This window comes from Scyliorhinus canicula, chromosome 19 (assembly GCF_902713615.1).
Source record: "Scyliorhinus canicula chromosome 19, sScyCan1.1, whole genome shotgun sequence".
Lineage (NCBI taxonomy): Eukaryota > Metazoa > Chordata > Chondrichthyes > Carcharhiniformes > Scyliorhinidae > Scyliorhinus > Scyliorhinus canicula.
Genome location: NC_052164.1, coordinates 93,766,862 through 93,793,643, shown reverse-complemented (window position 1 = coordinate 93,793,643; position 26,782 = coordinate 93,766,862). Strand labels below are relative to the sequence as shown.

Here is a 26,782-nt window from a genome sequence, read left to right as displayed (position 1 = left end):
TGTTGGGATTTGGCAGGAAAACATCATCAAGTTACTTTTGAATGTTCCCGAAATGATTGGCTGCAGTGTCAGCTTGGTCGATTTGAAAGCAGGCTTACTTCAGAGACCGCAGGTTGTGGGTTCGAATCCCACTCCCGGACTGAAGTGCGCAGTCCAGGTAACTTTCCGTGCCGGAGGAGGTGCTACGTTGTCAGAGTAGCGCTGTAGTGTAAGATTAAGCAGCGTGTTCTCCCAGCGTCCTGACCAACATCTGTCCCTCGTGCAACACAAGAAAGACAGACTAACTAGTCGCATTTGCTGCTGTGGACATCAAATTTACAGTGCAGGAGGCCATTTGGCCCATCGAGTCTGCACCAGCCCTTACAAAGAGCACCCTACTCAAGCCCACGTATCTACCCTATACCCGTAACCCCCACTTAACCTTTTAGGACACTACGGGCAATTTAGCATGGCCGATCCACCTAACCCGCACATCTTTGGACTGTGGGAGGAAACTGGAGCACCCGGAGGAAACCCACGCACAGACAGTAACCCAAGCCGGGAATCGAACCTGGGACCCTGGAGCTGTGAAGCAACTGTGCTAACCACTGTGCTACCGTGCTGCCCTCTGACATTTATGTTTGCAAATTGGCTGGAGGGTTTTCCAAAATAACAATGTTAAATACATTTCAAAATATATAATTAACTGGTGATGAAATGCTTTGAGATTGAGGATGTGGCAAAATGTCACATTTCTTTCAGGTACTTTTTGTGGGTAAATTATGCACGTCATGCATGCCAGAACTTTTATGTTAATGAAAAGGTTTTTGAGTGTTATTCCACTTGGGGGTTAGGGCACAGTTTGGTATTGCCACATAACCAGGATTGACGATACACCAGCAAATTCCCACCGGCAAATTCCCATATGAAAGCAAAGAAATTAATAAATCCAACTCCATCGCCCTTTTAAAAAAATTTAGAGTACCCAATTCATTTTTTCCAATTAAGGGGCAATTTAGCGTGGCCAATCCACCTAACCTGCACATCTTTGGGTTGTGGGGGTGAAACCCACACAAACACGGGGACAATGTGCAAACTCCACACGAGCCGGGATCGAACTTGGGGCCATGGCGCCGAGAGGCAGCAGGGCTAACCCACTTCGCCACCCTTCAGCTCTGTCGCTAACAGCAGCTTCCAAATGGCGTCAAATGTCCACTCACACCGCCCCGCCTCCACCCTGCCCAGCCAAATTCTACAGAACAAACCACCAAACTGATTCAACAGGCATTGCTGAGCAAATCCTTTCCATCAAGCCCAGACTTAAATTACAGTTTCTCAGTTTACCTCGGGCAGCAGGTTAAGCCACAGAACAGTGAATGGAGGTGCGGGCACAGGGGCAAAGGGATAAATTATTTTCAGTCATGTGCCGATGCCAACCGTGTCTTGTTATGCTCTATGTGTGGCATAAGCAGCTTCCTTGTGGTGCACTTGACAAAGGAAGGTTCAGACGTGGAGATAACTTCAACACGTTTATTAAACTATATACTTCTATTACTCGGGTTCGACACTACTGCTAATCCTACTATAGCTACACAGACTGACTAACCAGTCTGCTACAATCCACGTGGTGGGAGTGATATTGAATCAACCCTGTGTCTCTACTCACTGACTGTCTCCACTGGAAAGAGGCAGATCATGTGTGTGGTGTCCTTTATGTATGGGTTGGTGTAATGCCCTCCTGTGGTCGTGTCACCTCTGTGTGTATCGTGAATGCCCATTGGTCGTGTCCTATCTAACTGACCTATTGGTTGAGTGTCTGTGTGTCATGTCTCTGGTGCTCCCTCTAGTGCAGGGGTGGGCAAACTTTTCCGTGCAAGGGCCACATTCAGAAATTCACAATTTTAAAGGGCCGCACAGTATATTAAGTAAAATAATTAATATTTTAAATAGCCAAAATAAAAGGTCTTTAAAGAAAAAAAAGCACATTTATTTGAAAAACAAAGTAACTCAGTAAGTAACAGAACAATGTCAATGAGAATGATGCATCTGACTGCAGTCATTTACCAGTTTGTTGAAATCAGGTGTCAAGTTGCTTGTGCTGATCCTTAACACTGACAGAAGCACAGCCTGGCCGAGTCAACGATAAAAACGCGCGTAGTGGGATGGATGAGTGGGGCTGCCTTATTGGTCGGTTTAGTTGGGTGTGCGACCAATAGGAGTCCAGGTTACAAACAATAATAAGGCTTATTGTTTGTAACCTGGACTCCTATTGGTCGCACACCCAACTAAACCGACCAATGAGACAGCCCCACTCATCCACCCCACTCCGCGCGTTTTTATGCGGCCCGCCAATGAGGTGCCCGGAATCATAACCGGCATTTTTGAAAAGCTGCCGGGGAAAAGCCGCTGAAGTAAATGCGGCTTTTCAAAAATGCCGGTTATGATTCCGGGCACCTCATTGGCGGGCCGCATAAAAACCTTTGTCGGGCCGTAGTTTGCCCACCCCTGCTCTAGTGTCTGGCTAGTCTGCATGTATCTGCATTAACCCTTTGTGTATTTACAGTGATGCACATCACCACAAACCTCTGCACTGACCCCCAAATGGAAGGAAACCCCCCAAACCATTTCATTAAACTAATGGCCCTGACATGCATAACCTACATAAATAACTGTTGGAAACTCATTCAATACCAGGTTTTTACCAGCAATCTGCAGTTTAACTGCTGCAAACGTGAAACCTAGATTTTGGCTTGTTCGTGACGCTTTTATAATCCAAACTTGGTTAATGTCAACGGGAGTAAGGAATGCAAGACAACCACAAATGGTGATGCTGAAGTTGTACACTTGCCATTTCAAATGGCTGGAATAGCAATTTAACATTAAGATTGATTCTCCCTTTGTTTTGCCAGCGGTATTTTGTCCTTACCTCCCTGAGAGAGAGATAGAGAGACAGAGAGAGAGAGAGAGAGGCAGAGAGAGAGAGAGAGAGAGAGGCACATAGAGACCAACAGACAAACAGAGAAAGCAAGACAGAGAGACAGCAACACAGAGCGAGCAAGACAGACAGAAAGAGAGACAGACAGACAGAGAAAGTGAGACAGAGAGCGAGTCAGAGAGAGAGAGGCCAACAGACAGAGAGAGAGAAAGAGAGAGAGAGAGAGAGACAGAGACAATGAGAGTAAGAGAGAGAGAGCAGAATTTTCCCCAAAACTGACAACGTGTCAGGTTCTGACTTGAAAACCGGAGTGTTTCTCCCCAGAAACACAGCAGAGTCTTCACTCCCGGGGCTGGATTCTCCGTCGTCAGGATGCTCTGTTTTGCCAGCAGCCCGGGGGTTTCCCGACAGCGTGGGGCTGCCCCCCAATGTGAAACCCCCATTGACCGGCTGGCGTAACGGAGCAATCCGCCGGCGGGGTGAAACAGAAATGTGGCGCAGCGGGGCGGAGAATCCAGCCCCAGATCTTCCGACACTTTGTCAAAAAAAGAGCAGGGGGTGTGCTTTTCGGCATCACTCTGGCGGGGCAAGGCCTGATAGAGCCGGCAATCCCGGTTACACAGAGATTGGGGCGCCCTGATTGCAAAGTGCAGTTAAAGGTCCCCCTCATCCACACCCCAAGGCATCGGGACGCCCAACAGACAAGGGGAAAACCCCCAACCCTCAAACACAGGCCAACCTCCCACCAGGTCACCACCTCCAAACACCAGGCTGGCATGGTGACCCGACCCCAGCAATGGGGTTCCCGAGAGACACCGCCCTTGGCCTCAACCCCTGGCATTACTAGCATGGCAGTGTCAAGGGGCAGCCATGTCCCTCACCACCCGGGGGCTACATTCACCTCTGCACCTAAAAGCGTGGTCATCATGATTGGAAACCAGTAGTGATTCCTGCCAGCGTGACATCACACTGGGGGAAGAGCATCTAATGTTGTCCAATGTCAACGGGAGTAAAGAATGCAAGATAACCAGAAATGGTGCGGGAGGGGCAGGGAGAGGCAGGGAGCTCTATACAATTCAAGCCACCAAGTTGGGTGTTTGCCTCAATTCGACCATCACTAGTGGAGTGACATTACCCCTGGAAAGTAAACATGGTACAAAACGAACAGACAAGTCTCCTGTGGCTACATGCGACCACTTGAATAAAAAGGTTTCACTCGGGGGTTAGGGCAGGGGTTGGCATCAGCACATGATCAGGATTGAAAATTCACTGGAAAATTCCCACGCAAAACAGAAATAAGTAAATAAATAAATCCAACTCCGTCATTAACAGCAGCTTCCAAATGGGGTCAAAGGCCCACTTTTCCTCGAATCCTGCGGAGTAAATCACCAAACTGACTCGGGCATCGTGCGGCGAAGCCTTTCCATCAAGTTGGAGAGTGCTTTTCACACCGAGAGAGTGACACTGCGGACGGAAGCTGCAGTTCATTGAACTTTACCGTCAGCACTCTAGAAGTCTTTATAAACTCGTCATTTTCGTGGAGGGGCCACTTGATAGGAAGCAGACCCGATCTGTGTCGCTCTGAACTCAGAGGGAGACTTTACACGTAGGAACTTAAGTCCCAAAGATATGCTTGTTAGACGAATTGAACATTCTGAATTCTCCCTCGGTGTACCCGAACAGGCGCCGAAATGTGGTGACTCGGGGATTTTCATAGTAACTTCACTGCAGTGTTAATGTAAGTCTACTTGTGGCAATAAAGATTGAGATAAAGGATTATCTTGCTAGAGATACGCTACAAAGGTGGCATTGTAGATTTTTGGAAAGCGTGGCAACGGGTTGCACTTTAAGCCTCAGCCCCCTCTGTTCAATTTTCTCCCCGTTTCACCTGAAGCTTCTTACCCGCCTGTGGTCCCACTGGATCGAGTCCAGAAGCATTTATCCTTCATGAGCAAGACTCGGCTTTGAATTTTGAACAGCGATTTGAAGGTGAACAGATGGATAGGTGATTGGTTTATTGAAAAAGTCATCTTGGCAGAGGTGCCTCAACGATTTAACAAGAAAACCAAAATTGTAATTCGCAACAAATTTATCGCCAATTATTAAAATGAAATAGAAAATAAAATATTGCTCAATTATGAACATTTCAGTATACAAATAACTACAATTTGTTCCTTAATTTACAGAACATTCACTGTACTTTTATATGTTGCCAGGTTGAGTTGGTGGTGAATGGAACCATAAGGAATGGCGCTATGTACAACATTATCTGGTAGGCACGGCAGCACAGTGGTTAGCACTGTTGCTTCACAGCGCCAGGGCCCTGGGTTCGATTCCCGGCTTGGGTCACTGTCTGTGTCTGCGTGGGTTTCCTCCGGGTGCTCCGGTTTCCTCCCACAAGACCCAAAATTGGACATTCTGAGTTCCCCATCCCCGTGTACCCGAACAGGCGCCAAGAGTGTGGCGACTAGGGGCTTTTCACAGTAACTTCAGTGTTGTATTGATGTAAGCCTACTCGTGACACTAATTAAGATTATTATTATTGTTATTATTTACGTGCAATGATCACGGAGTAACAGCCAGGGGTGTGAAAGGCCTCTTTTTTCAGTCAAAATTAGTCTGCTAAGCAACTGTTCCAACGTAACTGCATCCACAGCGAGAGCAGTCAGCCTGATCCAATTGGGTAAAACCTGGAATATTCCGGTCCACGTGGCGACCTCAGAGACCTCTGGAGGAGCTCCGGGGTGCGTCTCGAAAGACAAAATAATATGGCCTCATCGGCCGGGCAGGAAAGCCCATCATCTACCCCGAGGTTCCGTTTCTTTGATCAGGTGTGTGGAGGCAGCAGCGTGCACACTGTGGCCAGAGGGAGAAAAAAATTAATCCCATCTACTGGTTGCGAAACAAAGTTTTCAACATTCAAAGGGCAGGCTCGCATTGCAAATCACAGCTCATAAACTGGAAATCTGAAAAAAAAAACCGGTTTGACAGTTAAAAGCCAAACTCGGGGTGGCATGCCAATTGGGATTCTTATTTATATGGTGCTAAATGAAAAATATCCTGCACATCCAGACACTGCCCTTTCCAAAGGCGTTTAGAATGAGTTTGTGATCTGGTTTTCCTTCTCATTTAACCGGCAGTTAATTAAAATCCAGATTGGCTGCAATTTACCATTCTGCAGGACGGACGTTCATGTGATAGTGTACAGACAGCAGCATACAAATCTCGTTAAGTAAATCTTTGAAATGCACTCGGTCAATGGCTCCAAGAACCTTTACCTAATTAGGTTTTCTTACGGCTTGAACTTTACAGGACACTATGAAGTCACAAAGGAATGAGACGGGAAGAAAAAGGTGCGAGGTTGAGTATACAAATGCTTTACAGTTAACACAAACTGACTGCAGAATATCCTGCTGTTCTGCTGAAATAAAGCAAGGTCTGAGCCATTTAAACAACGTTAGCTTTCCTTTAATTTAACCTGCCAACAAATTGCTACATGTTAGCCTGGCCAGTTGATACTATCTTCTGAGCTACCGAGGACACAGGTTCGATCCCAGCCCCGGGTCACTGTCCGTGTGGAGTTTGCACATTCTCCCCGTGTCTGTGTGGGTCTCACCCCCACAACCCAAAGATGTGCAGGGTAGGTGGATTGGCCACGCTAAGTTGCCTCTTAATTGCAAAAAAAAAATAATTAGGTACTCTAAATTTATTTTTAAAAAAGAATGCTAAGTTCAAGCCTTACTTCAGAACAATGACACAATACAAGCCGATACTTGTTATTCAGGGGGAATGCTAACCTGGAGGTCCTCCCAAACTCTTCAGGTTAATGGTGTAAATCCCATGGGACCATCTGAAGAGTCGGTGGGAGGGAAGTTCTCAAAATGCCATTTATCCCTCAAACTGGCCAATGAGTTTGTTTGCCGTTCATGGGATCGTGCTCTGCACAAATTAGCTGCTGCGACGGCCTTGATAACGAAACTAGCCACAGTTTGCAAGTAAATCACGAGCTGTAAAGTGCCTGCTGACGCGTCCTAAGGACAAGGGGTGGGGCTTTTTTGGCGGTGGGATGATGATGATGATAATGATAATAATAATAATAATAATAATAATAATAGCTTATTGTCACAAGTAGGCTTCAATTAAGTTACTGTGAAAAGCACTCAATTCGCCACATTCCGGCGCCTGTTCGGGGAGGCTGGTACGGGAATTGAACCTGCGCTGCTGGCCTTGTTCTGCATTACAAGCCAGTTGTTTAGCCCACTGTGCTAAACCAGCCCCTATCTCCGGTCCTGCTGCACAGAACGCTGTCGACATTGGTGGAACTGGGAGCTCCCACAGGTGGCTCATGACCAGCCCTAGAGCTGCTTCAGGAAGGCAGAAACAGCTGTGGTTTAAGTTAGCTGGCCTTTTCCCCAAACACCCAAGTACCTTGCCTAGTTTATGACCATAGATCATAGAATTTACAGTGCAGGAGGAGGCCATTCGGCCCATCGAGTCTACACAGGCCCTTGGAAAGAGCATCCCTACCCAAGCCCACGCCTCCACCCTATCCCCATAACCCAGTAACATAACCTAACCTTTTGGACACTGATGGGCAATTTAGCACGGCCAATCCACCTAACTTACACATCTTTGGACTGTGGGAGGAAACCGGAACACCCGGAGGAAACCCACGCAGACACGGGGAGAACGTGCAGACTCCGCACGGACAGTCACCCGAGGCCGGAATTAAACCCGAGACCCTGGAGCTGTGCCGTAGCAGTGCTAACCACTGTGCCACCGTGCCGCTCCTGTGCCACCCCGATCTTAAGCCCTGGTGTAGAGCTTGAATCCAGGGCTGAGGTGCAAATTCTAGTCAAGCAATGCTAACACCTGCAGGGGACAATCAGCCAAGGAAAATGTTTTGGAGTAAAGTCTCTCTCTTGTTCATTTAGCTCCTTTGACACTTTAGCTATTAGACATTCATATTGAAATCTTTGGATCAACTCCACAGTAGGTTCCAATAGTCCAATACAACTGGCTGGTATCCAGACTGTTTCTGTGCAATTGTTTCACTCCCCTTAATTCTGGCAGCAGAAGGACAAAGCTCCTAAACATTCAGAACTGTTAATCTGTCGTTGGTTAAAGGGAGGCACAAAAAAGGATTTCCAAGATGGCTATGTAGCTCTCTCATCCCCTCCTCAGGGTTAACATCCCTTCTTCACTTGGCACCTCCCCATGATGGGCATTGCTGCAATCTAAACAAGTAAACTACACTCAAACCTGCCGCCTAACTTCATAGCAGTGAAAGTTTGATTCTAATTGTGCTCGAGTCATTATTCTGTCGGTTTTCTGTTCTACAAATAATTCTCTTGTTCAATAGCCACAAAGTGCACAGCTGTAATGCTCAGAAGCGGTGATGACAGAGGTGTTCTGCGGCCATGGCATGCATGTGATTTCAAACAAGAGAATACTGTTCAGCAACACTAACTGGTATTTCCACAAACGTTACTTATTTTGCCTATTAAACTCTATTGTGTCCCACCTCTAATATCTCGCCGCCTCTCCTTATACGCCAACTTTGCCATGATCGAAGGGCACTCTTCAGTAACTCACCCATAAATTCACAGTCATTAAGAGTAATCCTGGAAAGCGGGTTTAAGATTATCCGACTGTACGAGGCATCACAGCTGAGCACAATTCCCATGTTTCACTGGACACCCGCACATGTATACTTTGAAGCAAGACTTCAAGACTTGACTGCCACGGAAGGTGCTTCCATAGCCTGGTCAAGCAGGTTGATTATCAGCCTGTAAATCCCTCCAACACACGCTAATAGCCAGTGATTAATAGAGAGAGAGATTCAGGGTCAGTCCTGAATTTTGGAGCCTCCACCATCACTAGGCTACAACATGCAGGTAAAAGTACACGTTGCCGCAACAACCCCGATTCCTTTGGCTGGGGAGTTGGTTGGCAGCAATCTGGCCCCCACGAGCACGAGTTTCAATCTCCATTCCATTCTGGGGTGGATTCGGGACGTGCCTCCCTGCCCCTGCAAGGTTGGCGGGGTGCTGTGGATTGGACCTGCCTTCAGGCAGAGAACTCAAGGAAAGGTGAATTTCCAAGGAAGAAACATGTTGCCACAAACGAACATGGACCAGTCAAAGAGAAAATTATTTGAATGAATGAGGGACAGAGATAACGGAGGTGTGGGAGTGGAGAGGGAGAGGAGATCGTGAAAAGAAAACATCGGTGAAATATCCTGCATACGGTGGAAAAGATAGAGACTTTGAAAATAAGATGCAGCTAGCGTATTGGCAGGGCTACGTTTGAACCAACAAACACATTGAAACTCATCGTATGTTTTATAATTTCAACAATTAGGATCTCAAGAATTTCTCTCATTGCTATACCTCAACAGTAAATGGGCCTGGTTTCACTTTGGCTTCCTGACCCATAAATTTGATAAATTGGTAATTTGTGGTGTACATTGGACAATAACTAAAATTTGTAATGTTTAGAAATAACCATGTTTTTCAAATACTTGTGACAATAAGCGATTTTCATTTCATTACATTTATTCCTGGCTATTCAAAAGCAATACAAGAATACTAAATATAGCCTCAGTTTCTTAAGAAGATTTTCACTCTGTGCTTTGATAAAGAATAATAAATCGAGCCATGTCAGGCAGTAACATCTTGCTCAGTCTATTTTCTACTTTGCGTTATAGAGGACAACTATTCACTCTATATGACATTCTATTTCATTCCTTCCAACAAATTTTGCTTCAATATCCCTCAGCCCATTCCACACCATTGCTGTTCATTTAACTTGAATGTCAACATCACAAACAGCTCATCTTCCTTCGACAGTCTTCTCTTTACTTTCAAAGCTGTCATCAGCCTCAAAGAATTCGCACTCAACCCTTCTGTCCTTTTAACTATGCCCGACGCAATCTCTTTTTCAGGTATGTTGTTGCAAGTTCCCTGTTCAGTTCGCTCCAAATTCTTTCCTCAAAAAAACGTTACCTTCTGGTTTCCAATCTACCTGCGCCATAAAGATTCTCTGGCCAAACTAACCCTTCGCTTTTCTCCCAGAATCCACTGCATCCCATTTCCCGCACTGCTGCATCGTCTGGTTTTCTTCAGAACGGCCACCTACTTGGTTCCACTTGTCCCAGCAGCTCGCGTAAATCTCTATCAATTTTGCACACACCTGACCTCATCCCTTCCTGAAACACAATAGGGTTCCCCTTGCCCTTTGACCTGCCAACCCGTTGGCTTCTGGATTCAACAGATTGTCCTGCCCCAATTCTGCCACTTCTATCACAACGCCAACACTGAATACATCTTTCCATCCCCTCCTCATCAGCATTCTGAATGCCATCATTTCCTCTGTGGTACTCGCGTGTGAAAAAGTTTTTTTTCCCACATCCCTTTGCTTCTTTCGCAAATCACATTAAATCTGTGCCTTGTGGTGGTATGATTAGCATAGCTGCCTGCCATTGGTGCAGAACACCGGCTTACCATTGAACCTGGTCGGTCATGTGCCCCTCGACCGGTTGGTTGAGACCAGTCATGTGACGGCTCCCCGATTGGTCGAGGGGCTGAGTTAACCCCGCCTCCAGGGCGGGGTATAAATACCCAGTACTCCCGGCGGTCGTCCTTCTACTGTAATCGACCGCAGGGCTAACATCTAGTCGATTAAAGCCATATTTTTGTTCAGCAACTCGTCTCGCATTCAATTGATGGTACATCATGCCTCTCGTTCTTGATCCTTTGAGGAATGGGAACAGGTTCTCCCTGTCTACTCTGTCCAGACCCCTTCATGATTTTGAACATCGCTATCAAATCTCTTCTTAGTCTTCTTCCCTCCAAAAAGAACAGTCCCAGCCTCTCCAATCTATCATCATAACTGAAGTTTCTCATCCCTGGAACCATTCTTGTGAACCTCCTCCCCACTCTCTCCAATGCGTTCACATCCTTCCTCTAGTGTGGTGCCTAGAACTGTACACAATATTCCAGCTAATGTCGAACTGGTGTCTAGTACAGGTTCAGCATAAATTCCCTGCTCTTGTACTCCCTGCTCTTGCCCCTATTAATAAGGCCAGAATGCTGTATGCTTTATTAACTGCTCTCTCCACCAATCCCGGCACCTTCAATGACTTATGCAAACATACATCCAGGTCCCACTGCTCCTGCACCCTCTTAAAAAATGTTACCCCTTATTTTATATTGTTTCTCCATGTTCTTCCTACCTAAATGCATCACCTCGCACTTTCCCGCATTGAACTTCATCCGCCACCTATCTGCCCACTCCACAAATTGTCTATGCCCTTTTGAAGTACTAGACTGCCCCCTTCAAGTTTTGTATATCTGCAAACCTTGAAACTGTCCCCTGCACACTAAGATCTCTAGATCATAAACATATATCAATATATCAGGAAAAGCAAGGTCCCAATGCCGACCCCCTGGGGATCAACACTGCAAACCTTCCTCTAGCCCAAAAAATATCCTTTGACCGTTTTACTCTGCTGACGTTATTCAGCCAATCTCCTTGATGTGGTCTCTACGATTCTACCATATTACTCCCCAAATCCTAGAGTCCGTATCTTGCATATTAGCCTTTCTCTGGCACCTTATCAAATGTCTTTTGGAAATGCAATACAATACATCGATTGGCTCGCCTTCCAACAAGGTTAAAGCCATATCGGAACGCTGGAAATTTGTAAAATACTCACAATTATTCTTCTTTCATTTTATAAAATCTTATTCATAATGACCTTGAGTGTTTATCCACGAATCATTTTACCCCCTCCTGCTGTGATCTCAAGCTTTAGATAAATGGCACGTTTTGAAGTACAGAGCATCGATTTGCAAACTTACAATGCTCCTCATCATTTTATCGCCACTGCTGAAGGTGACGGCTAACATGGAGGCACACTCCTCGGCATAGAACGGCATGCGTCCTTCCTCATCTACCGCTCCTGGATCGGGACAGAACAAAGGGAGACACGATTATAGATTAAAGACACTAGCCTTCAGAAACTTACGTCCAGCAAGAAATACACCAGGTCTACACCAGGAACAAAATCCCAACACATCATATTCTAGAAGGAGCTATATACCAAATGCATTCTTTTGCTTATACTAATACCTCTAGAGAACTGGTCATCAGCAGCTTCCAGGTTTGAATCTATTAAAATAGCTGTTTGCATAAAAATGCAAGCTATAACGGCAAAGCAACCAGAGACAATGCAGAAAATTTACGTTCAAAGGAACAGCAATCTTGCAAACTCTCTAACTCTATAATTTCCTCTACCATCCAAGGGTAGGTCTGGCCTCAAGAAGTAATTTTAATGACTTCATCATTGATAGCTGAGCCTTCAGCTGGTCAACAAGGAGAGCAGCCAGAGTGACCGATCTATAATCTTATGGTCATAATCCCTCCCTTGCAGCGACCCTTTGGCCTGAGAGCAGTATAGTAAGGAAAATTCATAATTTTAAACATAGAACATACAGTGCAGAAGGAGGCCATTCGGCCCGTCGAGTCAACACCGACCCACTTAAGCCCACACTTCCACCCTATCCCCGTAACCCAATAACCCCGCCTGATCATTTATGGTCACTAAGGGCAATTTATCATGGCCAATCCACCTAACCTGCACATCTTTGCACTGTGGGAGGAAACCGGAGCACCCGGAGGAAACCCATGCAGACACGGGGAGAATGTGCAGACTCCGCACAGACAGTGACCCAGCAGGGAATCGAACTTGGGACCCTGGCGCTGTGAATCCACAGTGCTAATCACTTGTGCTACCGTGCTGCCCAAATTTGTGCAATTTGTTTTGTCGATTGTTTGAAAAGGACTTTTAAGAGTCTGAATCAATTGTAACTTGCTTGAAAAGGTCCATGTTGTGGTGATATGCATCACTATAAATACACAAGGGGTTAATGTAGATACAGTCGGACTAAATAAACACTAGAGGGAGCACCAGAGACACCATGACACACAGACATTCAACCAATAGGTCAGTAAGATAGGACACGACCAATGGGCAGTCAAGACACACCCAGAGGTGACACTACCACAAGGGGGCTACCCATATAAAAGGACAGGGCACACATGCTCTTTCTCTTTCCATAGGCGACACTCAGAGAGACGGGGCAGATCAGGGAAGCATCACACCCACCGCATGGATTAGAGCAGACTGGTTAGTTAGATCGAGTTACTATAGTTAGATTAGCAGTAGAGTTGAACTCAAGTAGGAGAATTGTTAACTGTTCAATAAATGTGTTAAACCTATCTCTAAGTCTGAACCTTCCTTTGTCAGGGTACATCTCAAGGAAGCAGCTTATGCTACGTGAAGAAGCATAACACAACACATGTGAGCTGACAACTTTTGACCTGGAAGCGGTATTAGTTAGAAGAGCGCACCTTAGTAAAACACGCACAAGCAGGTTCTTCTTGGAGGTGCAGGATAAGTGCAAAGGTGTCAGGGGGGCCCGGCCAACCACACCGACATGTTCTGATCCTTCTCCAGACTTGGGAGTTCTGGACAGCCAATTTTGAGGCCATGTCCAGGGTTGTGGGGATCAAGATGGAGTCGTGCCCACCTGTGATGGGCGTCGGGGTGTCACAGCATCCAGAGCTCTACACGGGGAGGTGGGCAGACACCCTGGCCTTCACCTTGCTGATTATCATGTTGGAAGTCGGCAGCACCACCCAGGGCCTCAGAGTGGCTCTCAGACTTGGCCGAGTTCCTGAGACTAGAGGAGATATAATTCTTGGTCAGAGGGTCCGAGGAGAGTTTCCACGACACATGGAAGAAGTTCACAAACCTCTTTCAGGAGACAGGAAAAGTGCCAGCCGACTGTACAGGTGTTTATTAAGTTTCTGTTGCTTGTTTTTTTTCTTTTGTGTTTTTGCCAGTGGCTCTGTCTCTTGCCGTGTGTCTAGGTGACACCGTTAAGCAGGGCAGAAAGCCAAAGACGGGGTTAGAGCAGTGATTGTGAAGTGGACAATCTTACAGGTGCAACTTCAGCTTTATCAGAGCCAACCAGACCACTTAATGGGATTTATTAAAGGAACGGATAAAAGACTCTCTGGGGAGTTTGTGTCATCAAGCCTGTCGCATGCCGGAGTGCGCCATTCAGGTGAGGCGGTCTCAGGAAGAAGCTCGGGTGGAATACTGTTGCTGGTGAATGCGACTCGAGGGCCAAATCGATTGAGTGGGAAACGAGAGACACGATGATGATCTAACACCTACACGCCCTGGTGCTTCAATATGCACCACAGGGAGAGGATGCTCAAAGGGCAACAAAGCTAATATATTTTCTTCACTTTGGCATGAGTTATGTTCTGAAGCTGCTGCCTTTCCACTGATCTCACTCCCTCATTGGCAGTGTGGCAGTGACACAGCCGCCCCCACCCCCAAACAATCCCCATTGGAGGGGGCTACCCTCTTGGACAGCGTGCGGGGCATGCTACATTTCCCTGCAGGGCACAAAATAAAACACAGAACACTGCAAATAGACTGGTCAGTCAGCATCTGCCAGCTAGAGAGAGAGAGAGAGAGAGGGAAGGAAAGATAGGTTAACATTGTGAGTGGAGAGTGGCACGTGGCGCAGTGGTGAGCACTAGGACTACAGTACTGAGGACCTGGGTTCGAATCCCGGCCCTGGGTCACTGTCTGTGTGGAGTTTGCACATTCTCCCCACGTCTGCGTGGGTTTCACCCCCACAACCCAAAGATGTGCAGGTTAGGCCACGTTAAATTGCCCCTTAATTGGGAAAAACATATAATTGGGTACTCTAAATTTATTTTAAAGAAAACATTGAGAGTGGGATTCCACTCAAAGCATTAACTCCCCTCGCCCTTTGAGACGCTGTGCGTAGGTCACGTTTCCTGCTTTTAATTTCAGATTTCCAGCATCTATATTTGATTTTTTCTCACTTCTGGTCTTAAAAGTCACTCCATGAGCTGAAAGCCTCATTTCCCTCGTGATTAAAACTGAAGAACCTGATTGAGGGGACGCAGACGGGTCACTCTTCATACAAATTGATCACCTTCACAAAGTCTTCACCCCAGTTGGCGGGGGATTTGTCAATCATGGATTTGCCACAAAAGGGTTTAACAATGACTTCAGGGCACTTTGGCTGGAGATTTATGACAGAGAAAGTTAAAAATAATCACTCTCTTTGCCACTGCTTATTCCCAGTGGATACTTCACCATGTTTAAATATTTACTTGTACTTTCAAGGAAAAGGACCAGAAGGGCGATTGATTTATAGGCGGTTAGGCGAGCACATTTAAAACGGACTGATCTCACACTTGGAATACTGGCCGGGGGAATAATAAAAATGTCATCCATTCTGAATAAAGGCGACCTATAGGCGGAGAATTGACCATAGATTGTCATTTTCACAAGAAAATTTGGGAAGGATTTAAGTGCAAAGATCACTATTAAACAGTTCATTCATACATATACATGTAATCATATTAAACAATTCTATACATATCTATATAAATCATTCACACATATACATTTAATCATATTAAACAATTCTATCTACACTTTTTTCAGGTAAGCTTTAAAGCTTGATTAAACTGAAACTATCAATTTGTATGGAAAAAGATAATCAAAAGACACTTTGGTAGTGCACTATTTTCAAAGGAGATAAGGGTTAGGGTTGGTTTATTGCCCAGTTGCCATTTAACAATGCATTCATTTTTTTTAAACTCAAGATTACAAAAAGGTTTCGAACTGGAGTCCAGATATTCATTAATATCTAGGGGTTTGGGTGGAACCCAGTTTGGGTGGACAGCCGGATGGTGATTGCTGGTTGCATTTAAATGATCTTTATTTGAACTTGGGACAACCTCAATTCAGCTTCAGCTGCGTCGAGGGAACTGGGCGGCTCCAGGGACCCCGGTTCAATTCCGGCCTCGGGTGGCTGACTGTGTGGGAGTCTGCACTTTCTCCCCGTGTCGACGTGGGTTTCCTCCGGGTGCTCCGGTTTCCTCCCACAGTGCAACGATGTGCAGGTTAGGTGGACTGGTCGTGATAAATTGCCCCTTAGGTCAGGTGGGGTTACTGGGGTTGCAGGGATAGGGTGGAGGCGTGGGCTTAAGCAGGGTGCTCTTTCCAACGGTCCAATGCAGACTCGATGGGCCGAATGGCCTCCTTCTGAACTGCAGGGTTTCTATGAAAACAAAGCGTAAAAACTCCACAGTGGAGGGGTGCTACTGTAGGCGGTTCAGGAGTCTGTTAAGCTCATTGTGAAAGAGCAATTGCACAGACACATCATGAGAGGACTTTCCAAAGCTCGGGTGGTGTTTTTGGAACAGCGGTGTAGCCACCTGGGGTGGCCACGTCCCGATTCCATAATGGATACTCGCAAAGAGTGCAGGGAAAAATGGACAGCACTAGAAAAACAAGCAGATGCAAGGTTTCCTGTGGATTGGAACTTGCAGAACCCAGACAGAACTGAAACTACAAGCCATTAGCATAGTAATGAGCTATCTCCGGGGACAAAAAGAAACATTGAAACAATCGGTACCAGGACAGACTCCCCGGCGCCAGTGGAAGCTAAAACAAAGGCAGGCCAACGGTTACCTAGAGCCCGCCCAATGATCAGGGAACGACCCCGTTATTGGAGAGAACCGATACAAACGATTGGGACATGGTCCAATTAATTGGGACCAAGTCCAGGGTCCGCCCAGAAGGGCGCGAAACCCCTTGGGGTATAAAGCAGAGTCCCCAAGGTCAGTTCGCTCTCTTGAGAACTCTTATTTTCTCCATCTTCACCTTGGCCTTTGGCTCTCAGCGACGAGAGGCCCAATAAGCACCAGCCAAGTAAGTCTAAGGTCAAAGCACACTACGAGACAGACGCTCCTAGCTACTATTCTATACCAGTTCGCAGCCAGTAGTATCAGAACCGGACAACGGCCATTGTTCCTCTGACTGAGTGGGCCACTCGAAGCTAAGTATAGGCTTTTAGTAGTAGTTGTAGTTTAGCGAGTAGAGTTTATGCACGAGTAATAATTGACTGTGTGTGTGTAAATAAATGTGCATTGATTTCAAACTTACTAACTGGTGTATCGAGTCATTGATCAGTATTCGGCTTTGAACCCTGTGGTGGTATCAGAAAGATACCTGGCGACTCTTGAGCAAAGGTAATTAAAACAGAGCAAATTAAGGGAAAGCATAACGAGCAGCAGCCACATCTAATCTGGGTAGGTCTGATGACGTAGGGGGTGAAATAAAGTTTAATTTTTAAATTAGGACTTCTCAAAAGGGAGGAAATGGTAGCCTTGAAATGGTTAGACCTGGCCCATCAAATAATCAGTGACTGATCAGCACCTAAAAAAACTATTAAACAATAAAAAATACAACCTTGCGATGGTTTATAGAAATGACAAGTTAGGGGCAGTGGAGTTTTTTTTTAAGAAAGGATTGGCTGAAGGCCCATAGGTTTTTTTTAAAAGAGCAGTCATTTAGGGAGCAGGTGGTTCAATACTGGCAGTGAGATCATAGAATCATGAGAAACCCTACAGTGCAGGTGGTTAGCTCTGCTGCCTCACAGCACCAGGGACCCAGTTCAATTCCGACCTCGGGTGACTGTGTGGAGTTTGAACATTCTCCCCGTGTGTGCATGGGTTTCCTCCGGGTGCTCCAGTTTCCTCCCACAGTCCAAAGATGTGCAGGTTAGGTGGATTGGCCATGATAAATTGCCTCCAGGTGGGATTGTGGGGATAGTGTGCTCTTTCAGAGGGTTGGTGCAGACTCAATGGGCCAAATGGCCTCCTTCTGCACTGTAGGGATTCTATAGGAGGCCACTCAACCCATCAAGTCTATACTGATGCTCCGAAAGAGCACCTCACTTAGGCCCTCTCTCCTGCCCTATCCCCATACCTACCCCCAACCTTTGGACACTAAGGGACAATTTATCATGGCCAATCCACCTAACCCACATATTTTTGGACTGTGGGGGGGGAAACTGGAGCACCCAGAGGAAACCCACGCAGACACGGGGAGAACGTGCAAACTCCACACAGTTAGTCACCCAAGGCTGGAATCGAACCCGGGTCCCTGGCGCTGTGAGGCAACAGTGTTAACCACTGTGTCACTGTGACCAGCAGGAAGAATATCGTATTAGACGATAAACGGTGCCGAGATATGGGCTCATACAGAATTAACAGCCTGCTATAATCGCGCTATTGCATCGACTCGGAAAACACTATCAAGATTTTAATTTCAAACCAAGAAAAAGCAACAGTGAGATTAGGAATCAAATCGCCAAAAGGAGGTTGAAAAATTGCCCTGTGAACCACCGTGGAGAGGAGACGGGACACAGTGAAAAACAGCTGGTACTGACCAATTTCACCCACATTGCGAATTCACTGCTCTGAAAGTCACAGCATGAGGTGATGCTAAATTGGTGGCACGTCTACATTTCTCCGATCATGTTGAGGCAATGTATTCGTTCTCTTAACGTGACTGAGTGTCCAGTGATGGAAAAGGGAACATTTCTTCCTGCACAGAGCAGAGGTGATGTGATTGGTCACTGCGTCGGTGATGTATTCCCCCATTAACTGAAAACCCCACACCACGTTTATACATTATGCTGCACTCGCAGGAGAAACGTGAAGCACAATTCAACTACCCCGCGTTGTGCCCGGACAATCCGGGTGAATAGCGGGAAACGCCGAAATCGAGATTCACGCCATGCGCGATTCACCCACTTGCTCCTGATGGCGGCTTCCGGATCACATCCAAAAATGGCGAGAATATCATTAACCCTCATTTCAGTCTCATTAACGAGATTGAAGTCGAAAGCAGCGGCCTCCCGGGAATTACCCGACTCACCAGCGGGAAGTCACGCAAGCGTCATTTAGTACTCCTTTTCAAAAATGGTAAGCTGGCGCAATGGCTACTGAGGGCAAGTGAGGCGGTGAGTAACCCTTTCAATTTTTTGGAATGTTGCCCCGGTATTCGGGGAGGGGTGAGGTGGGGGTGGGGAGAACACCCCTCACGGGGGTTGGGCTTGGTCAGGGGGCTGGACCATTTTGAGGGGGTGAGTGGCTTTGCATCTGTGAGGCTTTCAAGCCATCTTTAAATATTGTAGAGACCCATAACAAGGAACAACCACAGCTGGAGCCTGTCTGTCCTACCAAACTCTTCCAGCACAGGGCCCTGCTGTGGCTTCTAAACTGAAATTCAATTTCACTCCCTTTGACTATGAGCAGCCTCTAGCTTCAGAGCTGCAGGCTATTTCAAATGAGGAGTTAACCTTATTAGATATGAGAACACGTCGCAGTTTCCTTCCTTTTCTGTAGCCGGAAAGAAGGACAATTTTTTTTTTTAAAGATACCTCAATCCTGGAATACTGCGTCAGGGGGACGTATGGGGCTAGAAGACAATCCGATGTGAAGCAAGAAGACGCTGCAGAACCTGGTGTGCATCAGGTCATTGATCCAAATGAGCCACCTGATGACACCGTTGAAGAAATGCTTTTGCAGATTGCTGATTCTTTTTGTTGCTGGTGCGGTGATTGCTGCATGTAGCATGCGTGTCACCGCGGGTTAAACACGCTGGAAGTCAAGGATGTTCAACTGCACCATGAGCGCCTGTGGAATATGTGGATGCCAGGATTTGGTTCCGGTGAGATTGGGCCGTGTGGGAGGGGCCTGCACAGCTGCGACTCCTGGACAGAGAATAGCACTGATAGGTGGAACAAGTAACATTGTGATGGACAGATCACTTCTACGACAAAGCTCTGGACATGATGATACATTCTCAGGCTTATCCTCCATTTCTGTTGAGGAATCTGCAAGGGGTGATACCCTGTGTTTGCTTTTTCTTTTGTGAACATTTGCTGATGTAGCTTTGCATCGGTATCAATATGGAAAGGTGACATTTCCTTTTGTTTAATGGTTAGTGTGTTATGTCGAATGTTACGCAGTTTATTTTCAAATCTTTGTTGCTGTTAACCGTTTACATAGAACATAGAACAGTACAGCACAGAACAGGCCCTTCAGCCCTCGATGTTGTGCCGAGCAATGATCACCCTACTCAAACCCACGTATCCACCCTATACCCGTAACCCAACAAACCCCCCCCCCAACCTTACTTTTTTAGGACACTACGGGCAATATAGCATGGCCAATCCACCTAACCCGCACATCTTTGGACTGTGGGAGGAAACCAGAGCACCCGGAGGAAACCCACGCACACACGGGGAGGACGTGCAGACTCCGCACAGACAGTGACCCAGCCGGGAACCGAACCTGGGACCCTGGAGCTGTGAAGCATTTATGCTAACCACCATGCTACCGTGCTGCCGTTTAATAAACAAAATATTCTCAAGTGCCTCCTCAAGGGCACAGGTGCCATGTCTCAGAGGACGATTAGTGCGCTACATGTCCGGCAAACTTTGATGTCTGAACTTTAGGAGTGTCAGCACCATAGAGGCAGCTGCCAACAATCAAACATTAAAGAGCTGGGCTTCAGCACTGAGGATCCTCTCGCGGGTAAGTGTGTGGATGAGCGGAGGGAAGCTGAGCACGGCCTCCCTAATGTTCCTGGCGGAGGTGTGGTGTCTAGGTGCTCCTGATTTGGCCGGGGAGAGTGTTTGCCGGCACAACTGGCTCGCACTCAGAGAAGCGGGACGCACAAGGGTGGGGCAGACTTGAGGGATTTGAGCGTCCGGGAAGGTAGCCCTGACTGTCAGTCTCCCTCCTTCTCTAATTCCTTACAGATCACAGAATCATAGAATTTGCAGTGCAGAAGGCGGCCATTCGGCCCATCGAGTCTGCACCTGCTCTTTTGAAAGAGCACCCTACCCAAGCCCACGCCTCCACCCTATCCCCATAACCCAGTAACCCCACCCAACACTAAGGGAAATTTTGGACACTAAGGGCAATTTACCTTGGCCAATCCACCTAACCTGCAAATCTTTGGACTGATATCATTGGACAGATACAACAATGTCTGCTGGAATCGATCCTGCGATGGCTGCCCTCGTGTTGCTTGTGGCAGCTGAGGCGGGCAAATGTGGAGACTGCGGCAGGGCCAGCGCAGGCGGGAGGCGGCACCCGATGTGCAGGGGCTCACCGCGCACCCTGAAGACCCGACTGCCCATCTACCCAAAGAGGGAGCCAGAAGGGGGAGCCAGCCAAGTCACAAGGTGTACGGGCACCATTGGTGATTCAATGAGTTGATGGGCACCAAGTGCCGCAGAAGACTGCGTCTCAGCAGGGAGATCTCCTCGGGAACTCGGCACCCTGCAAAGAAACCCTCTCCCATTGGCCATGAGGGTCACTGCGGCACTGAACATTTCTGCCATTGGGTCATTCCAGGGCTCCAGCGGGAACCTGTCCCAATCCTCCGCCTACAAGTGCATCCCCCAGGAGGTTAGGGTTGTTCTGTATGCCCGGGCATACAACTAAAATATTTCTTGAAAGAAAAGATATACCTTACACACACACAAATTAAAAGATGCACAGTTAGAAAAATCTTACAAAACAACCCTCAAAACTATCTTTTCCGGCCCTTATAGATTCTTAACCTCGAAATCCAGGAAATGTTACCCAACTATGAAATTGTTTTCGTTCCAAGCCGAAGAATAATCCACGACTTCCCAGAGTAAACCCACGGTGCTGCTTCTCCAGAACCAGCCGTTTCTCAGGACAAATATTTGTCCCAAAACCAGAATTGCTTTTCTTCAATTGCAAGACTTTCACAGCTTGTTCAGCACACTCCAAACACACAAAAGCCGAAAATACTGGACAATCTCCGCAGGTCTGACTGCATCTGTGGAGACAAAAGGGGGCTAACGTTGCGAGTCTGGATGACTCTTTGTCAAAGCACAGAGGGGCTTTCAGCTAAAACATCCCCACAGCAGCACCTTGCAGCTGAAGTCCTGTTGTCAAGTCCACCCTTTTCACCCCTTGCGTCGTATTTTCCCACTGTCTTCAAATATTTCTTTGAAAACTCGGATTCCCAAATATTAAAAACATCCAAGTTCCCATTTTGCCACTATTCATGGGTCAATAAAATTTGAACATGCCTGCTCCTGGCTGCATCACAGCCTGGTGTGGCAATAACACAGCAAGAAACTTCAGAGAGCCGTGAACACCGCCCAGTCCATCACACAAACCTGCCTCCCATCCATCTACACCTCCTGCTGCCTGGGGAAAGCGGGCAGCATAATCACAGACCCCTCCCACCCGGCTGACTCACTCTTCCAACTTCTTCCATCGGGAAAGAGATACAAAAGTCTGAGAACACACACGAACAGACTCAAAAACAGCTTCTTCCCCACTGTTACCAGACTCCTAAACGACCCCCTTATGGACTGACCTCATTAACACTACACCCCTGTATGCTTCACCCGATGCAGCTGTGAAAGTCTGTGAAAGTAGTTAACACCTTGTGTTGCCCTATTATCTATTTTCTTTTATTTCCTTTTCTTTTCACGTACTTAATGACCTGTTGAGCTGCTCGCAGAATAATACTTTTCACTATACCTTGGTACACGTGACAATAATCAAAATCCAATCCAATCTGTTTACTCATGAATTTCCTCATGGTGCAAATGTTCTTTGTCAGCATTGAAAAGTCCGTGAAATGCAATAGCTGCACTTCAATTTCACCACTTATGCCCAAATGCAAATTTCAAATCTACTCTTTACTTGCAGGTTAACACCCACCATTAGTCCACATGCAAAAATATAACACCTTCAACCTATCATCCCTCAACCTCAAGAGATAATCTGGTTCTAACAGCCGCTCCTTTTATTAACTCGAGACACACACAGGCAGGGTTTTACCCTTAAATACACACATAAACACAAAAATATAAAGGTACATAGAACATCACAGTACAGGCCCTTCGGCCCTCGATGTTGCGCCGATCTGTGAAACCACTCTAAAGCCCATCCACACTATTCCCTTATCGTCCTTATGTCTATCCAATGACCATTTAAATGCCCTTAATGTTGGCAGGTCCACTGCTGTTGCAGGCAGGGCATTCCACACCCTTACTACTCTCTGAGTAATAGAACATATTGTCACAATACACAACTATCTTTGCTCCTCCACAATTTCTAGCCTCAGCGCTAATTAAATATTCCGACATTTCTTTGTTAGACACAAGTGAAGGACCTCTCACTTCTCCGCATTGAATGCCATCGGTTGTCGTTTTACCCACTCACTTAGTCTTCCAGCAAGCACTACAGACAAGAATCGTCTGTACTCTCCAACAAAGAATATTTAATTATTCAAGGGATGTGGGCATCGCTGCCTAGGCCAGAATGTATCGGCCATTCCTAATGGCCCTGGAGATTCCCTATTGAGAAATAAGGAATAAATCAAACTCTATTATTTAGGCTAATAGGCTCCTTTGAAGAGGGTGGAGAAATAGCTCCGGGTTTGTAGGTCCTGATTGTGAATTTGGGAGTGGTGCAAAATCCCAGCGGAACATGAATGTTCCGAGTCTGCTAGGGTCATGGAAATGTCACCAAACAAAGCAATTGTTCGAACAGTGTACTGTGCTGCAGTACTTTTGCGTTCTGCTAGATTATCTGGCAAGTCGGAAAGAAAATATCAACGGAACTTTTCATTTTCTCAAGGCGGAAAGAATCCAAATCGCAACGTTCTGGACATTGTATGCAGTTCCAGAATTAGTGCAGACATAATTTCCAACTCGCCCTTTAAACAAGAAGATTGGCAGTCAACTTAACGTAAATCACTCCGCGAAACAATGGGTGCGATTAAACTAAATGGGAACAAAGTCCCACAGCGAGCACCTTTAGCAACGTGTTTTACAGTGCTGAGAAACACAACACTACTTAACATCACTCGGGTTAGGTAGGGCCTCACTGGGAACGCCCAGCCATGACCGCACATAGCCCCGTTTTGTACACTGCAAAGCTCTGCTCGCTGGAACTCCTCCGTGTAGCGAGAGATCAGGACGCCATTTTTAAATAGCGTCCTGATCCCTGGAGCCCCCGAGGCGCTCCCTGACCGGCCCCCGCCTCACAAGCCTCAACTCACTGTGAAGGGTCCCTGGGCCCCCACAAAGCCCCTCCCCACTGACTGGGCCGTTCGATCGCGCCCAACATCTTCAGCACCTGCTGTCTAGAATTGCTGTCCGAAAAAAAACGAAGTCACCAGTTCTGCTTGGACCACATAACCAGGTCAGTTTGCAGAGACCAGTTTCTAGGATACAATCAGGACAGGGCCACCAAGAATATAATTTTGTTCTTCAACCTTTTTATTGAATTCTACCCCCACCCAAACCTTCTCCCCATAGGAATCCTTGAATAGTCGCTTACCGATGGTGATGGTGTAGATGGAGTTTGCGTAGCCATCATAGTTGCAGTTGTCCTCGTATTGGCCGCCATTCCCACTGGCTACCACAAAAATACTCCCAAAGCCTCGGCGACCAGCCATCACTCCGTGCTGCAACGCAGCCTGCACCAGGGTTACAGAGAGCAAAGAGCATCAATTAGCACAAAAACAAAACTTCAATAATATACTTTGGAAGGATTGTGAACCAATTTAAATAGGAAGTGCCAATCCATTCCTTTTACAGCTTTAAACATTTTCTTGCCAGTGTAACTCTTCCTGGGACAAGTCCAGGAGGTCCAGATAATCGACCAATTTAGTTGAACTAAAAGAAACCCGAGAGAAAGAACGCAATAAAAATGATTTTACTCGTTTGGTTTTCTTGAAACGGGTACTCTGCATTTTGAGGCATGTTGTTACATTAATGCTATTTAGCTTGCTGTGTGCACTGGCATCCAAATGCTACTGGGAGCCAAACACACTTAAGTCAATAAACTTTTATACAATGCAATATATCTACTAGCAATAGTCAAATATCTCCCACCAGCGACTGCGCTGCAACCACCAGCATGTTAGGTTTTCATAAGAAATTATTCTTGGAAATCAGCGGCAATAGCAAGGCCATTTATCGCCCATCCCCAATTGATCTTCACAAGCTATTAGTCAACTACCTACAGTGGGTGGTTAAGAGTCAGATACGTAGGGCAGCACGGTGGCACAGTGGGTTAGCACTGCGGCCTCACGGTGCCGAGGTCCCAGGTTCGAAACCCGGACCTGGGTCACTGTCCATGTGGAGTTTGCACATTCTCCCCGTGTCTGCGTGGGTTTCACCCCCACAACCCAAAGCAGGCTAGGTGGATTGGCCAGGCTAAATAGGCCCCTAATTGGAAAAAATGAATTGGGTATTCTAAATTTTAAACAAAAAAAGAATCAGACACGTTGCATTGGGTCTGGCGTCGCCCACTAGGGCCAGGTGTTTCCAGCCCTGCCAGGTGTTTCCAGCCCTGCCAGGTGTTTCCAGCCCTGCCAGGTGTTTCCAGCCCTGCCAGGTGTTTCCAGCCCTGCCAGGTGTTTCCAGCCCTGCCAGGTGTTTCCAGCCCTGCCAGGTGTTTCCAGCCCTGCCATGATGGGACCCACCGGAGGGCAGGCGGCAGGCCAGCCAAAGGTCTCTCGGCTTTCGGCGGGGCTGGAAGATCCCCGCGGCAGGAGGGGCTGGGAAAATCACAGCCTAGAGGCCACAGCATGCAGCACACGTAGCACAAGTGGATAGCACTGTGGCTTCACAGCGTCAGGGTCCCAGGTTCGATTCCCAGCTTGGGTCACTGTCTGTGCGGAATCTGCACGTTCTCCCCGTGTGTGCGTGGGTTTCCTCCGGGTGCTCCGGTTTCCTCCCACAGTCCAAAGACGTGCAGGTTAGGTGGATTGGCCGTGCTAAATTGCCCCTTAGTGTCCAAAAAGGTTAGGAGGGGTTATTGGGTTACGGGGATAGGGTGGAAGTGAGGGCTTAAGTGGGTCGGTGCAGACTAGATGGGCGGAATGGCCTCCTTCTGCACTGTATGTTCTATTACGTCAGAACAGAAGGTTTCCTCCCCTGGAGCGCTTCAGTGAACCAGGTGGGTTTTTAATGACAATCCAATAGTTTCACGACCACCAGTAATGACACCAGCATTTTATTCCCGATTTATTAACGAATTGCATTTAAATTTCTCCAGCTGCTGCAGTGGGAGTTGAACTCATGTCTCCAGTGCATTAGACCGTGCTTCTGGATGACTGCTCCAGTAACATCACCGCTATGCTACTCTCTCACAAATGTTTGCCAGCGAGGTACAAGCAAGTTTTTTAAAAAAACAAAGGCCCGGATTTTCAGGATGGCCGGGGTTTGGGTCTCACCATCCGATGTGTCAGAGGGGAACACAGAATTGGAATTACGTACAACGCAAACTCATTCCACCAACCATGGCTTCCATTTGGATTTTTGATTGGTACTTGCAATTTGGGCTATGCCAACATAGTTATTGCCTGTCCCTGGTTGTTCTGAGGAGATGACAGAGGGCTTTTTGCAGTGAGCGACTCAATAGGCCCCTAGAAGTGTGGCACACAGTCAAACCAATATGTTACTGGAATAACATAAAGACTTGGCTGGGAAATGAATAGAGACAATCTCCCTTCCCTGGAAGAAATGACTGAAGCAGTGGGTTTTTGCGGCAATCTGGCAGCTTTCGTGGTCTGTTTCTGGGAACCCCACCCGCAAATTGCTAGATTTACTGAAACCAGTTTCAGTGAGACTTGAACTCCTGGCTTCTGGGCTATTGGCGCTGCACCACTAAGCTACCGCAGCCTATTATAACTGAACAAGTTACACGATCAGGAACAACCAATGGACTAAGAAAAAGTCAGAAACGCCACCACTATAAATTGTTTGGTTCTATTATCCACTTGAACGTCCCGTACCACGACAAGCGAATGTTACACCGAGAATGGCCTGGCGAGAGTTTTCCCCGCTATCGCAGCACCTACGCTGGATCAGTTGTCGC

At 47.0% G+C, this 26,782-nt stretch overlaps 1 protein-coding gene across 2 annotated transcripts in view; it reads right to left on the bottom strand.

Moving 5' to 3' along the window:
* pcsk7 (proprotein convertase subtilisin/kexin type 7) overlaps positions 1–26,782 on the bottom strand; it is a 257,528-nt gene that overhangs the window by 141,597 nt on the left and 89,149 nt on the right. For both annotated transcript variants that reach the window (XM_038779566.1, XM_038779567.1), the window contains exons 7-8: positions 24,236–24,374; positions 11,779–11,879 (exon numbers count right to left, since the gene is read on the bottom strand). In XM_038779566.1, the coding sequence (XP_038635494.1) occupies positions 11,779–11,879; positions 24,236–24,374 (240 nt within the window). The remainder of the gene's footprint in view (positions 1–11,778; positions 11,880–24,235; positions 24,375–26,782) is intronic.